This window comes from Drosophila arizonae, chromosome 3 (assembly GCF_054131065.1).
Source record: "Drosophila arizonae isolate 15081-1271.41 chromosome 3, UAZ_ARI_1.0, whole genome shotgun sequence".
NCBI lineage: Eukaryota > Metazoa > Arthropoda > Insecta > Diptera > Drosophilidae > Drosophila > Drosophila arizonae.
Genome location: NC_142923.1, coordinates 23,624,114 through 23,640,379, shown reverse-complemented (window position 1 = coordinate 23,640,379; position 16,266 = coordinate 23,624,114). Strand labels below are relative to the sequence as shown.

Below are 16,266 nucleotides of genomic sequence, written 5' to 3'. Positions count from 1 at the left end.
TGGAGCGTCCCGCAACGGAGCAGCGCAATGTCAAAATTGTTTGTGGCAGTTGCCGCCGCAGCTGCGTTGCCAGCGGAAATGCCGCTACCCAGAGTAGAGACAGGGGGAGAGTGGGTGGGTGGGAGAGAGTGGGGAGTGGGGAGTGTGGAGAGTGCCTTAACGATAAACAGGAATGGGAGTTGGCAAAGGGCGCCGCAGCTGAAGTATCCGGAGCACACACACACACACACACACACACACACACACACACACACTCGCATACACGGCGCCTTCTTTTCTGGCATACGCAAAACTGGCAAAACTGCAAAAATGACAGCTGAAATATGCGACGCTGTGCAAATTTGTGACTGAGTCGGCGGGACGGACATGTGTGTGGTGAGGTGAAGGGGGAGGGGGAGGGGATGGCAGGTGGATCTGTGCTGTGGGCTTTGGTGCTGGCATTGTGGTTTATGTCACGCATCATCGTCAGCTGCTGCAGCACTCGCCGGCATTGCTTCAAGCTTCTTCGTTTGCCGTTTCTTCAGCATGCCAGAATGTTTGGCCAGTGCAGAGTTTGACTTATCGTTGGGCAGTTCATGGGCCGGCGCCATCTACCGGCAGGAGTTAACAGTCGGTGACGTGTTTGTGCATAATGAGCCGCTTGCCGAGCCAGAGCTCCAGTCCGAGCACGGGTCCAGTCCAGTCGAGCCTTTGTTGTGGTGCTTGCATATATCCTTGCATACAGCTGAGATGCCATTCATTTGTGGCAATTCTTGCCAGCCACAGGCTGTACCCATTGCCCGTTGTCCATTGCCCAGGGCAGCTGGCTGCACCTGCTCTGAGCTCTTCGCTCCCATCGTCTTTTTACTCATCCGCTTAAGCCGTTGCTCGACTCTGCTCGTCTCTGCCTTTCTGGCAGTTGTTCTGTCATTAACATCACTCGACATTTTATTTTGTGTATATAAAAAATGAACAGAAACAACAACAACAGTGACAGCTTCTCCAACGGTCAGAAATAATCGCAATGCAAATCTTTGTGCAACGGAAATGAGAACGAAAGAGCTGCAGAAACTGCACAGAATAATCATAGGGCAACACACACACACACACACACACATAAGGGGCGTGTGCATATCCAAGGGATATGCTCTGCAGAGCACCAGAGATATTCACTTCTCTTAGTTGCATATTCACACTTGCTCAAAGAAATAAGAAGAGTATATTAGTTTTGTTGAATGCGAATTTGGCGGGCTGAAGGAATGTTAGACATTGAAGGAAATAGAGACTCGAGTTTCTTATATACATTCATTGATATAAGGAAGCGTGAAAAAATGCTTTATTATTTTTATTATATTTAAGCTTATTTAAATATTTTATTTTGGTGGTTATAATTGGAAAGTTTGTTTTCCTTAGGCTATAGAGTATATATATTTAAAGAAATTGAATTATCTTTGACTATATTTTTTCCAATATCCTTAATTATTATATCCTTATTGTAAAGATATTTTTTATTTATTATATTTGTAATAAGGATCGATTTTTCAGGTTGATTAGCATCAAATCTTAAAATCAAAAAATTTTAATAAATTAAAAAAAAAAAAATCTTTTGAATTGTGAACAGGTATTATGCAGCTAAACACGCTCGATTGCAATGGTCTTCAGTTGTTTTGCTTTGAAATAGGGCAAAAAGGTGTTGAATTTCAGATTCGTAAAGTTTTCAATATTTTTGCATATTTGCTTAACAAGTTATTAATGCAGTTGCAGAACCTTTTAAGAACTTGCTTGCTTAATAAAATTCAACTTGAAAATCAAATATTCTGTCTAAAGACATTTCTTTAAGAAACACTCAACTGTTTGCCCCCGAACGAATGGGGAGGAATTCGTTAACTCAAATGTTGGCTTCGCCGTTGCGAACCGATGACAATTTTCCCAATAACAAAGACATTTGAATATGTAAACAATTGACATATAACAGCAAATCTTCATATAAATAATTGAGGGGCAATTAAGATATTTTGCACTACTGGATAGGGTGATGATATATTGCTGTGAATTTGGCAAGAGCAATTGGAAAGAATAGAGATTTTATATTCGAAGCAGATGGTGTAGAAAGATAGATCAATGTTGTTTTATTATATCCTGAACCCATTTTCATTGGGACCACCAAAGATATAGAGCTTATCTCCAAGAATCGATAACTCATTCGGTATTTTTTTTTTCGATTTTTGTTATTATTTACCCGCAACCCCAATATCCACCCCTTACCCCTCTATTTGTATAAAGCGTATTCCAAATACTAAAAACTTGTTCTTTGGCAAATGCACGCATTTAAATAATACAATCACAATCTAAAAGTTTTATGAAGAAAGTCCACTCACAAGAAAAGTTATTCAACTATTAATTCCCATAGTATGCCCACACTGCAGTCCATGCGTGTTTATGCGTGCGTGGCTATGTGAATGTGTGTAAGCAGAAAGACGCGAAGACTTATTGAAATATCAGTTTCTCGAAGGGTTTAGGGGATCTCGAAGTCGAGTTTCGACTAGAGCATTCTTACTTGTTTTGTGTTCCACCTTTCTGGCATATAAACTTTTTGTTTTTTTTATCATATATCAAACCGTTTGGCTTTAATATACCTAAATACTATATATAAAATAATTTTCTATCTTTATTATGTTTTCTATACGTCTTTCGTGTAAAAAGTTCTCTAGAATACTTTTCTATATTCCACTATTCTTGCGTATTAAGGGAACTCCCCATTCTTCATATTTCTGGCAGTTTCAATTTAATATCTTTAAAATTTGTGAGATAAATTAGTAAAGGTGTAAGCCTTAGTAATATTAAGGGCATTCCCTCTTTCGCAAATGCTATATATTTGATCTTTGTAATATAATTTAAGTTTCATGCAAATAAATAAAATATATTAATAGTGTGGTATTACCTAGAGTATATATACTTTTGAGTTGAACCTTATTAAGGGTATTCCCAATTCGGTACATGCCAAACAGCTGCTCCATCTTACACGTTTTCCACTGGGCTCAACATATAAAATTATTAATATTTTAAATCTATAGTATTACTGTTATATAGTTTGCAATTAATTACCGCTGCAGGGGAGTGCCTATATAAAGGGCTTTCCCTCAAATTGCCAGCAATAGTTGGAACTAGCTCTGGTTGCGTCTGTCGTCTCTTGTCTGGGAATTCGGAAACTCTTTGTGAAAAGTGAAAATGTTTTTCAGGTATTTGAGGGAGCCGACGGCAACGGATCTGATGCCAAGTCGCGATGGCTTCAAGTACTTGGAGTACGGAATGATGGCCTTGGGCTGGGTGCCGCAGGCGATCGATAAGAAATATCTGTGCATCTACAGGATGTGGACGATGTTTGTGATTATGTTGGCTGGCTATTTGCCCGTCGGCCTGTGCATTACCTATGTGAAGGAGTTTAGCACGTTTACGCCCGGAGAGCTGTTCACCTCGCTGCAGGCGGGCTTCAATGCGCCGGCCGCCTTCACCCGTGGCGTGATATCCTTCCTGAATGTCTGGCGCCTGATGGAGCTGAAGAAGCTGCTGGATGAGATCGACAAGCGTTGCGTAACGGAAGAGGAACGCATTCGCGTGCATCGTGCCGTCATCCGTGGCAACAAGATTTATCTGCTATATCAGTTCACCTACTCGATCTTCGTGACCCTCACGTACCTAACGTCCGTGTGCCGTGGCCTGACGCCCTGGCGTGTGTATAACCACTTCATAGACTGGCGAGATGGGCCGTGGAGTCTGTTGAGCGCCTCCTTTATCGAATACATTATCATGTCCTCTGGCGTTTACTTTAATCAAATGACCGACGTTTATCCGCTAATCTTTGGCTTCGCCCTGCGCTCGCATCTCCAACTACTTTGCACACGGATCGAAAATCTGCGCACCGATCCCGAGATGTCCGAGGACCAGAACTATTTCGCACTCAGGGGCTGCATCGAAGACCACAAGCTAATACTGAAGTAGCCTCAAGTAGTGCCTAATCCTTGTCCAGAATATATTTAATTGATTGTTTCTCTAGGATCTGCGATCTCATGCGGCCCTGCATATCGCAAACGACATTCGTGCAGTTCCTATTCGTTGGCCTGCTCTTCGGCCTCACCATGATCAACCTAATGTTCTTCGTGGATCTGTGGATGGGCCTCGCTTCGATTGCCTACATCATTGCGCTCTTTTTTCAGACATTTCCATTCTGTTTCACTTGCAACCTGATCGAAAGCGACTGCGAGAACTTGGCCTTGGCATTGTTTCAGTCGAAGTGGATCGATGCGCCGCGCCCATATAAGTCGGCCCTGATCTACTTTCTGCAGAATGTGCAGCAATCGATACGATTCACAGCGGGCTCCATATTCCCCATTAGCCTCGACACCAATATTAAAGTGAGATTGCAAATTTGTCACTTCCCTTGGGCAGAAATGATGATGAAATTACTTTTATAGGTCGCCAAGTTGGCATTCTCAGTCGTAACATTCGTCAAGCAAATGAACATTGCAGAAAAATTGAAGACGACATAAAGTGGCTCAAGATGCTATGAATGAATGTATATTTTGTATCGCTATATATAGTACAGTATATATGATGAATAGTAGGCGTATTATTATTATAGAATAATTAACGTCTTTAAATATCAAATTGTTCATTTATTTATATTTTTAATATTTATTTATTTAATTTTCACGATTTTTGAATTAGTATTACTCTAGAATTTTGAATTTTGTGAAATTCTTATGAGAAGTAACATAGCTTCAATTATTTTTTGCTTAGAAAATCTCTTTAAAATTTGATTTATATATTATATATCATTTTATAAATATATATTATTTTAATCTTTAGTTGAATATTTAAACTTAAACTTTTTTTACTAGACAAAAGCACTTAAACCTAAATCGGAAATAAATAACAAATATTTCCAATAGTCCTCTAATCATTACTACATTATTTATTATAATTTGCTAATATCAAAATATTTCATTATTTTCCTTATTTAACTATCAATTAAATATATCAAAATTATATTTCATAGATTTAATATTATCAACATTTTCTATCACTCAATTTATAATATATATAATTTATAATTTACATATTATTAACATTCCTCAACACAAGCCGCAATAGAGACAGGTTGACATGGTTGAACTTAAAATGAAAAATAAAATTTGCAATTTATTTATGTTCTGCAATTTTCTGTTACAAATAAATTACAATAAAAATATGAAAGATGTGGCAAATGTCAATTGAGATTTGTTCGGAAATAGTGAATAAATTGAAGAGGATGAATCACTCTCATTATAAAATGGGTCTTAAAGAGCTTTTATTTTTGAAATATTAAAGAAGTAATTTACACTAAAATTAAATAGACAACCAAATGTGTTTATCAAATATTTTAAATTATTATTCAAATAATATTCATCAAAGACTAATTAATGTGGCTTAGGCTGCTTTATTGGTAAATTCAATGTTGGCTTTTTAGTGAATTTCTAGAAAATATAAAACTTAAGTATATACCGTAGTGCTTATACGAAAACATAGTTCAAAGCACATACTAAATTGTTTTCAATCTTTAGCAATTTACATACTAACATTTGCAAGCTCACATTCAGCGAAATATGTAGGGAATACCTCTGTTATTTCCTAGTTCTCAATCTTCAACTCTCATTTCTTATGATGCCATCAATTGCCGTTTAGCTTGATAGCATTCGATAAATAAATATGTATATATATCAATATTGTCAAAGCGAATCTCTTGCCAAAAATAGATTTTCATATCAAAACATATAAAGCTGTTGGCCACAACAGTTGGCCAAGAAGATGCAGAGAAAAAATGATGTCAAATTGTGGCTACTTTCAAATGCACAGCTTTGAGGCAGACAAAGCCGAGTCGAGCAGAGTCGAGCAGAGGGAAAAATGCAAAGCCAAAGCCAAAGCCTTGTGTAATCCCAGTGGCGAAAGGGTCTGCTCGTAGACGACATAACTTCTTTTTGGCATAATAAAATATTTTTATTTTGGCACTCGTCCAGACCGAGCCGAAAACAAAAACAAACAGCAAGAGCAACAACAACACACCCGAACAAGGCAAACAAACAAGCGAGACGAGAACAACAGGAGATGAAGTGGACTTGGACCTGGCTGCTGGGCCTGGCTATGGCCATGACAGCGCCTAAAGTAGCAGCAGTCAATGCAGTCAAGTGGCCGGCCTCACGGCCCGGCTAAAATGTCCTTGTGGCCAGGCTCCAATATCCTGCAGAGGGGCGAGGCAGCCTGTCAAGTTCAAGAATTAGGAAAAAAATATTTAAACAAACTCAGCCAGAGAAATCAAAACAATAATAATAATAATGTGAATGTCTATAAGACAGACTGAGTGTGTGTGTGAGTGAGTGCTTGTTTTTTCATGTCCTGAATTCTATGAAAGTGGCTAAGTAGGGTATCATGGTCTTTATGCAAATGCTTGTAACAGAGAGAAGAAGAAGCTACGCTCTGTAGTTTGCATACTCTGGAATGGAATCAATAGAGGAGAGGCTGTGGCTATTGTTTATCTGTGAGCGTGCGAACTACAGTCTGTTCAAATTTCAGTTCCTTCGACTCTTATGTGCGTATACAGTATTCGGTATAGTTGTCTGACGCTATGACTACACAAATTTTCAATCCTTTCAATGGTATGTCCGCTCGATGTTATCCCCGCTCTGACTTCAGTTCGCTCAACTTGTATACTCCTGCGTATAGACGTGGCTGCAGGTCTCTCTACTCGAATGTTGAACGTGTTGATCTTTGAGCCTCTAAGAGACCATTAGTAGACCATTCTATAACACTTGTAAGCATTATTTTTAGGCCTATGAGAGGCTAAAGACTAGATGATTAGATGTTTATATGTAGACCCTGCTATAACATTCTGGAAATGATCTTTGAGTCTAGTCTCTAGAGACCATTCTGTTTGTTTAACTGTCAACAAATGTTAAGGAATACAAATTCGAAGTATATATTAAAGAGCTACCGTCAATTTGATATATGATTTCACATGAAGTACAACAAACTCCTTTACCGTTTGTTAAAGAGATATTAAGTAATAGTCATAGTAATAGATATAGACTCTACACAGTAGATTACCGATAATTCGAAATGGCAAGATATCAGTTTTTTTTTTTTTTTCAATTTACAGAAATTCAAATTATCTATAATTATTGACAACGAATTTTTTAGAATAGATAGATTTTTTTTTCATTTATCGCGATTTTTGATTTAGCGAGGTACAGATTATCGAGTCTCGACTGTATATGTATAATGTTTGCTAAGATTCATTTGATATATAGTTTCGCAAGAAGTACAACAAATAGATATCTCCTTTACCTTCCATTAGATAATGAAAAATGAAGTAACAGAGTGTTAGACTATTATATTATTTTAAGTATATAACTAAGGGGAAGCTAGAATATCTAGCACATTATCTAATTACAGGGCATCTCGACACTGGGACACCCTCTGCACTCCAGAGCACTCTTACTTGTTTAGTTGGGGCTCGTCTGGCAGCCTTCCCGAGTCTCTGTCTGGCTGTCATGATTTTATTTGCATGCAGGCGCGTGTCAATGTAAACTATGAGCCCCAGACGCGTTCGCCATGCCCGCTCATTGCAATATCCTCACCGCCCCGCCACACCCCGCCACGCCCCTGGTAGCAACTCCTTCCAGAGTCGCGTCCAGTGAAGCGTTGCTGGCTACATTTTTGGCAGTCAGCCGAGAACTATGCAATGTCTGCCCTTCAGCCAACTCCTTTACCTCCTCTGCTCTATGGAAGCTGTGCAGCGTTTGCTTCAATTTAATAGATTTTTAGGCATTTCAAATTTGTTTTTTCACTTGCAACTTTTTTCGGCATTTTTTGCATTTAAATGTTTGTTGGCAAAAATGCATTTAAATTCATGGATTGCTCGCTGCAAATAAAAGAGTCATACGAGCCAGTAGAGGTAGTTCAGGAATTCTGGAAAATGCATTTATTTATGTGTCAACAGCTGCTGCAGCCACAACAAAAATCGTTCAAAAAAATCGCTAATATTCAGCAGTCGAATTTATAGTTACTCTAAATTTAGGCAATAAATACAAAAATATAGCTGCAAATGGAAATTATATTCATTGTTAAAGCTAGCAAATTTTATTTATTAAAGGCAATTTAAATGACAACTACAATTATGTATAAAGTTCTAGCTCACCATATTCATAAAAAAAATATGCAAAACTTATTAATATTATATTATATTGCTATGATATTATATTATAAAGATTATTTTATTTAATATCTATTATTTTTTTATTTTTATATCCAATTTTGCTTTTTTAGACATTTTAACAAAATGTATTAAAAAATCCTACATTTTATTTATTAATTAATTTATTAGTTAATGTTATTTTTTCTGTTTTCAGTTTACTTTTATGTCAGAGAATGGAAACAAATAGATCCAAAAATGGTGGTAAGCATTGGAAAATATGATATATATTCATATAGAAGTCAGAGTAAGTAATACAATTATTACTATCAGTTTATAATGCTATCTGAAATTTAAAAATACTTTTTAGGGATGTAGCTTTTAAATCTACGATATACAAAAGTAAAAATCTTTGGACAATGAATTATTTACAATTTCCTGCTTTGTCTTTCTAATTCTAATGCATAAAATTTAAAAAAAAGGTTCGATGTAACATTTTGTCATATCATTCACATATTTAAATTTGGTCAACACATACCTATTTATATCACCGACAATTTTTAGTCCTTATAAGGTTTAAAGTTTCCTGATGAAACATAACCAAAAATGATTAAACGCCTTAAAAAAAAAAATATTTTTTTTTTTGTGACTATTCTTAATCGAATTTCTTAATCGCTTTAAAATATAATTTTAATATGTACATATTTAACATTTTTATTTTTAGGAACACTTAGCTAAAACTTCAAGTATTACTCCTATTTTCTGATAAAAAAATTTTTATAGACTTTTAAGTATGTACTTTATATACTTTTAATAGTCGAACTGATATGAAATCATGTTTCATATATAAAAGCCGAGTTAATAATACGTAATATCTAATTAGATACTCTTTCTCAGAGCTATTGTATTTATTTTTGAATCATATAATAATCTGATATCAAAACTAATTGTGTTCATTAAAATAATTCGCATTTACAAATTATTTGTGGGATTTCATTTAAATTTTGGCAATTTGTTCTGCCTTATGTTTAGATGTATAAATAAATGTGTATGTGTAATAAATACTATCAATAGCTGAGTCTAATTAGTTTATGTCTCACTGCTCTTCAATCAATGGCCAAATAAATTCATTTTGTTGACTATAAATTAACTGTAATGTAGGTCAGAGCGTACATCGTACAATATGATGCTTCCATGTAAAGGGTATAAAATCATTTTTGGTAGGTCGCAGCCCACACAGAGCGAAAGAGAGAGACAGAGGTAGTAGGTAGAAGAGTGAGTCGGGCAGTGAAATACTGAAATACTGAAATACTGAACAGAGGAAAGCAACATAAATTAATATTCAGTTAAAAATGTGCAAATATTTTACACGCATGTCGCTTATTGTTGTTGTTGTTGTTGTTGATTTTCATTATCTTTTGTATTTGTTATTTTTTTATTATATACAGCTCATATGCTCGTGCATTTTTGGAAGTGCTAAAGGATTGCGAATGCAACAGCTCGGCTCTCCCACTGTCTCCCTCTCTCTCTCTTCATCTCTCTCTTTCTCTTTACCTATTTATGTATTTCTTTTGTTGCTCTTTATTTTCTTGTCGTTTTAAATTTATGAATTATTTGCACTGAATTTATGAAATGTAAATGTTGTTATAGTCGTTGCTGTTGTTGTTCTTGTTGTTGCTGTTGTTGGCCTGTGTAAATTGCTGTTGCATACTTTCTGGCAGCGACTTATCTGCATTGCCTGCATTTTGTCCTGGGCCCGAGGCTATTTACATGCATTTCAGCTATAAATTAACCCGCTCTTTTCTCCACTTGAAAAAAAATAATAAAATAAAAATACAAAAATTAAAACAACAGCAGCCATCAAGTATATCAATGAGTATGCAAAATATTTGATCTGATTTATGCAAATGTTTGCAAATTACAACAACAATGAGCACACACACACGCACATATGTGGTTAATTAAAAATTCATAGAATATTATATAAAGTAGGCAACTAATATTCATAGTTTCAAGTTTGCACTCAGCCAGAAACTCAAAGACCCACTTAATAATCAACCCAGCCGCAGGTTTGGGGCCAGGCGGCATACGAATTGCCTGAAAAGATAAACGAACCGCAAACTAAGTACTCTCTGCCCTTGCCAAGCCCACCCCACACCCACACACACACACATGCACACAAAGAGAGAGAGAGAGAGAGAGAGAGAGAGAGAGAGACACACATGCTGGTCGGCATTATGAGCTCATTAATTATTCATAAATATTGCTTTACGCAATTAGTTAATTCCAGGATTGATTGATTTACTTTTGTCTGCATATGCTTAAGCTTTTCAGCTATTGCTATCTCTGTTGTCTCCCGCATGTTACTCTGTCTCTGTTTGGCATGTTCTCGGCTCTATTGTGGCATCTCTCGATGATTTGTGTCATCTTGTTGCTGTCTTTGTTGCTGCTGTTGTTGTCGTTGTTGTTGTTGAGGCATTGTCTTCGTGGTTGCCGTTTCAAGGCAAATAGTTCGCACAGCTAACGACAAAATGCCATAAATGCTTTTGCCGTCTTGTATTTGTATAGCCCCATGGCTAGGGGTATATTGGATAAGAGCAGCCGCCACCTGCTCCCATCTGTGTGTGTGGGTGGACAAATGTCTCTCTGTGTGTGCGGTTCAATGGCTGTGTCTATGTATGTGTGGGTATGCGTGTGTGTCTGTGTGTGTGTGTGTTTCATAGTTTTGAGGCGCTTTGAAGTTAAATGTGCCAACGGGCACAATACAGAGATATGTACATATATTTGTGAGATAACTGAGCACATCCCATAAATTCAGAAATATTGATCGATGCGATTATATTTTTGATCTATCAATACGAATTATCCGTGCAACTTCAAATGATAAAAACTTTTGGTTACTTTTTTAAGTCTTTTCCTTTTCTACAAATTACTGAATTTAACTAAAATAATAATAATAAAAAATATTTTAAAAAATATATTTATAAAATTAAAATGAAATAAAGCCTATATATTTATGTATATTAGTAAATAAAAATAAATATATTTTTAAAATATGCATTATATATCTCTAAAAAAAAAAAAGTTTGAAAAATTTAAATTAAACAAGTAAGAAAGCTCTAGTCGAGACTGCTCGACTACGAGATCCCCTGAACCCTTGGAGCAATAGATATTTCAATAATTTTTCGCGTCTTTCAGCTTACACAAGAAACACGCACACACACACACACACAGGCACGTACGCACACACAGGCACACATACACACACACGCATACAGACACACATACACACACACACACGCATACACACAAACGCATACACACACACATACACACACACATACACAAACACATACCCACACAAGCACCCACGCATAAACACGCATGTGCTGAAGTGTGCGCTTACTATGAGAACTTAATAGTTTAATAACTTTTTTTATGGACGTACGATCTTCATGAAACTTTCAGATTATGATTATAACATGAATATGCATGTAATTGCCAAAGCACAAGTCTCTAGTATTTGAAATACGCTTTTTACAAAATTGAGGGTGAGGGGGTGAATTTAGAGGTGGGGGGTTAATTTTAACAAAAACCGAAATTGTATAAATTGCATGTAAGCATACATTACAAATTTGGAGACTCTAGCAATAAAGGTGTAGAAGATATAATTTTATAACTGGTTTTCGATAAGGTTTTTTATCGGTAAAAAAAGATCGGGATGAGTTATCGATTTTTAATGATAAACTTGATATGCGCGCTGTAATTACGGACATTCTAAAAAAAATTTGAAGTCTCTAGCTCTTATATCTTCTGAAATCGACGCGTTCATACATACGGACAGACGGACAGACGGACGGACGGACAGACGGACAGACGGACAGACAGACGGACAGGGCCAAATCAACTCAGCTCGTCGCCCTGATCAAGAATATATATACTTTGTGGGGTCTGCCACGCCTCCTTCTGCCTGTTACATACATTTCAACAAAACCATTATACCCTGATTTCCCATTGAAAATGGGTTCAGGGTATAATAAAGCATATATTTATATAAATGATAAAATATAAATATATGTATTTTTAAAATATGCAATGTAAATCTCAAAAAAATATTTAAGCATCATATATCCGAATAAGATGTTTGCTTATAAATAATTATAATATACCTCTAAATGGCTTTTATCTATTTTGATGGAAAAGTTATATTATCTTAGATATGAACAATAAATATATATAATATAATAATATAATAAATATAATGTAATGTGAATTTAAAAAATGTGATAATATCAAATCTTCATAATATTTTTATACAATTTGTATGCAGTTGTGTACAAGGTTTAATAAACTATTCAATAAGTATACTCTATGAATAAATATATATTTTTATAGGCCTGCAAGCACAACTATCACAAACATAAACTCATGATAGATTTCTTTATAATTTTCCTGAAACGATAACACTTTAACACTTCCTTATATTATTATACATATTCCCATTTAGATATACTATGTATACATACACACATATAAATCGTGCATTCATGCATCTGCGTTTACAGATGAGCTAATCAACAAATTTGATTCAAATTAATAAAATGAGCATTTGAAGTAGAGCCCCTAGCAGGCATTTAATCGATAATAATCACAGCAACAAATGCAATGACAACTGGATGAGCCTGTAATACAAATATACATATAAACATATCTACACAAATATATATGAAGTTATTCATGTATGTATATATGTATAGAGCTTAGTTATCTGCATCGCAGCACAGCTGAAAATTGCATTCAACATAAATCGCCCAAGAGACACAGACAGACAGACAGCATATGCAGCAAGGGTTGTGTGTGCGTAGAGGGGAGCTTGGCAAAGGGGCGGGGCTTTCAGGAGGTGGTCGCTAAAGGCCGCAGTTGTAGGCCGCCTAAGACCCAAAAGCCGATGCCAAAGCACTGTGAGGCCTGTGCGCTAAATGCAAATTAATTAGACAAGCCGAACTCTGTCTTAATACAACAACAACAAGAACAATTACTACAACAACAGCTGCAACCGTTCAGGCTATTAGAATGCACACCCACACAAGTGGGCGTGGCAGAGATTTGTTAGCCAAACACTGGGCATCAGCTTGCACGGCTTTTTAAACAATAATTATTTTGTTAGCCTTAGTTATGAACAAATTGAGCGTCCATAATATGTGGATGTGGATGGGGATGTGGATGGGGATGGGGATGGGGATGGCTGGCTGGCCACTCCACAGCGATCGGACGCCTATGGACGGACACTGCGTAAGCCCCAATTAAGCTGCAACAATTAGTGAGTGGCTTATTATGTGCCAAGTGCGCACAATATGTTTGCCGATTGTCCGAGGGGGGTGAGGATCCCACTCGACAGATAATAGATGAGAGCCGACAGAGCTCTCAGCATTTGAGGAGATATAAATAGAGACTTATACACATATAGATATAGATGTATTTGCATATAAGTATAATTTTCTCTTTTAAGTTGAGAATATTCCACTTATTTATACAAATACTTTATGTTATATTTATATATATTTAATATTATTTATATATTTTATATTATCTATACTCATCAAAGCATTTTTGAACTCATTAATCTGACAAGGATTTTTTCAGTTAATTAGATTTCAAAGTTATTTCTGTTCTCCGATATATAGGCATACATATAGGTACTTTTATTTTTTTTTTTTTATTTATAACAAAATTAGAAATATAAAATCATTTATAATTTTTTAAATTTATAATAAAGTTATAAGTATAAAATATTAAAACAAATAATTTATAAAAATATTTTTTAGTGACTAATCAAGGTAATCTACTCCAACTACGTACATTCATTAGAAACTGAGAATGCTTTTCGAATTGTAGTTTTAGTTCAGTGAGGAATTCATTTGGAAAGCATCGTAATACCTATTCTAATATTAAGTCGGAGTAAAACTGATTGTCGTCGATCTGTTTCTCCTTCTTCTGCCTGTTGCATACATTTTAAGAAAATCCTTATACCCTAATTTCCCATTTTCCGGGGATTTCGGGAATTACCCATAACCTTTATCTGTCTATATTCTTAGCTGAGGCTATGCTTAGGCTCCATTATGAATTGGATTTCAATTTTAGATCGATTTTTGGATGAGACACAGAAGCTCCATCAGTTTTCGCCCATTCCATGTGGAGGGTTTTTGTACTCTCTCATTCTATGCCTGCTTCTTGTCTCTCTTCTGTTTTGCTCTGTCTTGTTTTTTATGCTGTACTGTTAGCATATTTTATGCAATGACAATGGCTTTGGCCTCGCCACTGTTGGTAGTTTATAAATCATTTGAGATAAGCTGCTGCACAACGTGCAACACCTGATGCCCTTTTTGAAAGGATGCCGACCCAGGTCCCCAGCCCCCGGCACCCGGCACCCGGTACCCGGCCCGGGCAGCGTGCCATGCCATGCCATTGGAGTATGCGATGTTAAAAATTGCAAACAACGACTAAATGGGCACAAAAAACAGAAGTAGCAGTCGCCAAACCGAAGAGGCAGCCCACCAACGACGAGCATATAACAAAATTGAAAATAAAATATAAAAAAAAAAAACAAAGGTAAAAAGGGAAATGCTAAACGGAAACAACAAGAAAACTTAAGTTTTATGCTAGCCAGACGCGTCGGTACTCTATGTAAAATACTTTTAAAAATTTGTAAATAAAAGTGATACTGAAGTAAACTGATAAACTTAAAGCTTATTTTGATTTTATTTTATATATTCAATTTTGTATTTTATTAAATTATGTTTTACCCACAGTTCTGAGATCCAATTACAATTCAAATCGAATTGTTTCCTGAACACAATTTAATAAAATAAAAAAAAATCTTTAAAAATAATTTAAAGAATTATATTTGATAAAAGAAAATGTTAATGTGTATTTATTTTAAAATTGTATATAAGAATTTGCGCAAAATAAAGGATATATTTTTTTAAATTAAAAAATAAAAATATGAAATACATACATATCTTTAAAATAACTTTTTTATTATATTTTTATTTTATCATTAAAGACAAGTTCCTATTTAGATTTTTATATTATTTTTATTGCAATCATAAGAATTGAATTGTAATTTTTAAAATACTGATAATTTATAGGCGTTAAGTTTTCATTGAAGACATTTCAGAAATTCTGAAAAAAAAAAAAAAATATTATATCAGACAATTATACATATTACATCTATGTACATGTATATGAAGTATACTCTGTTTGACATATTAGGGGATCTGCCCTCATATAAGTGTATTACAATAACAACAACAACAACAATGTGCAACAAAATTGTTTGCGGTGCGGCGCAGAGCAAAATATGAAAATGTAAATAGCATAAAATGAAAACCTGCAATGGCAGCACTTTTCCAACACTTTCCGCTCGGTGGCAAGGGACGCCGAGCGGATGGGTAGCGAGTCACATAGTTGAGTTGGTGGTTAAGGGGGGCTGGTGGGCAGCTCGTAGCTTGGAGCTGGGCAAGTCTTGTGTATTGCTTCGTGACTGACGCTGAGTGCAAGCTGTTTAGCTTTCATGTGACAAAGTAAATTTCAATATATTGAAATTGTTATTTAAGTAGAGTGCACGTGGAACCAGCCAGCAGATGTAGGTGAAAGAGCAGGAGGCGGAGTAGCAGGACAACTGAGAAGAAGAAGATACTCCTGCTGCTGTCTCTTAGCTGCTATAATGTGTATGCTCTTCTCTACATATTGAGGCGCCTGGCAGCTGCTGCTGCTCCTGCTGCTGCTGCTGCTCCTGCTGCTGCTGCTGTCTCTGCTCAATCCTGGCGCCCCGTTATTGTAAATAGTGTCATAAATAAATTGCCGTGATTTGTGTGCCAGCCACGAGAGGCGTCGATAGGAAAAAAAAAAAACGGCGCAGAATATCATGTGCCCAACAAATTGCATTTTAAAATGCAGCCGAAGCGATTTTCTAACAAAACGTTGCTTTACTATATGCACATATATATATGCACATATATATATACAATAAGCACAACAAAAAAGAGGATATGGTAATGCAG

General features: G+C 35.9%; 1 protein-coding gene and 1 long non-coding RNA gene across 2 annotated transcripts in view; both read left to right on the top strand.

Moving 5' to 3' along the window:
- LOC149269922 (uncharacterized) overlaps positions 1–16,266 on the top strand; it is a 47,711-nt gene that overhangs the window by 20,216 nt on the left and 11,229 nt on the right. Inside the window, exon 2 of the long non-coding RNA XR_016269548.1 lies at positions 8,421–8,467. This is a non-coding gene — a long non-coding RNA (uncharacterized LOC149269922). The remainder of the gene's footprint in view (positions 1–8,420; positions 8,468–16,266) is intronic.
- LOC108609868 (odorant receptor 98a-like) lies at positions 3,146–5,373 on the top strand. Its single transcript, XM_018001641.2, has 3 exons — positions 3,146–3,974; positions 4,034–4,391; positions 4,452–5,373. Exons 1-3 carry the CDS (start codon positions 3,208–3,210, stop codon positions 4,524–4,526), a joined length of 1,200 nt encoding a protein of 399 aa, XP_017857130.1. The 5' UTR covers positions 3,146–3,207; the 3' UTR covers positions 4,527–5,373.

What these genes read in the sequence shown, in the direction of transcription:
- LOC108609868 (XM_018001641.2), top strand. Translation starts at nt 3,208, where the DNA reads ATGTTTTTCAGGTATTTGAGGGAGCCGACGGCAACGGATCTGATGCCA. An exon ending in GACCACAAGCTAATACTGAA is followed by an intron (nt 3,975 to 4,033) that starts GTAGCCTCAAGT and finishes TTGTTTCTCTAG; the next exon opens with GATCTGCGATCTCATGCGGC. An exon ending in GCCTCGACACCAATATTAAA is followed by an intron (nt 4,392 to 4,451) that starts GTGAGATTGCAA and finishes TTACTTTTATAG; the next exon opens with GTCGCCAAGTTGGCATTCTC.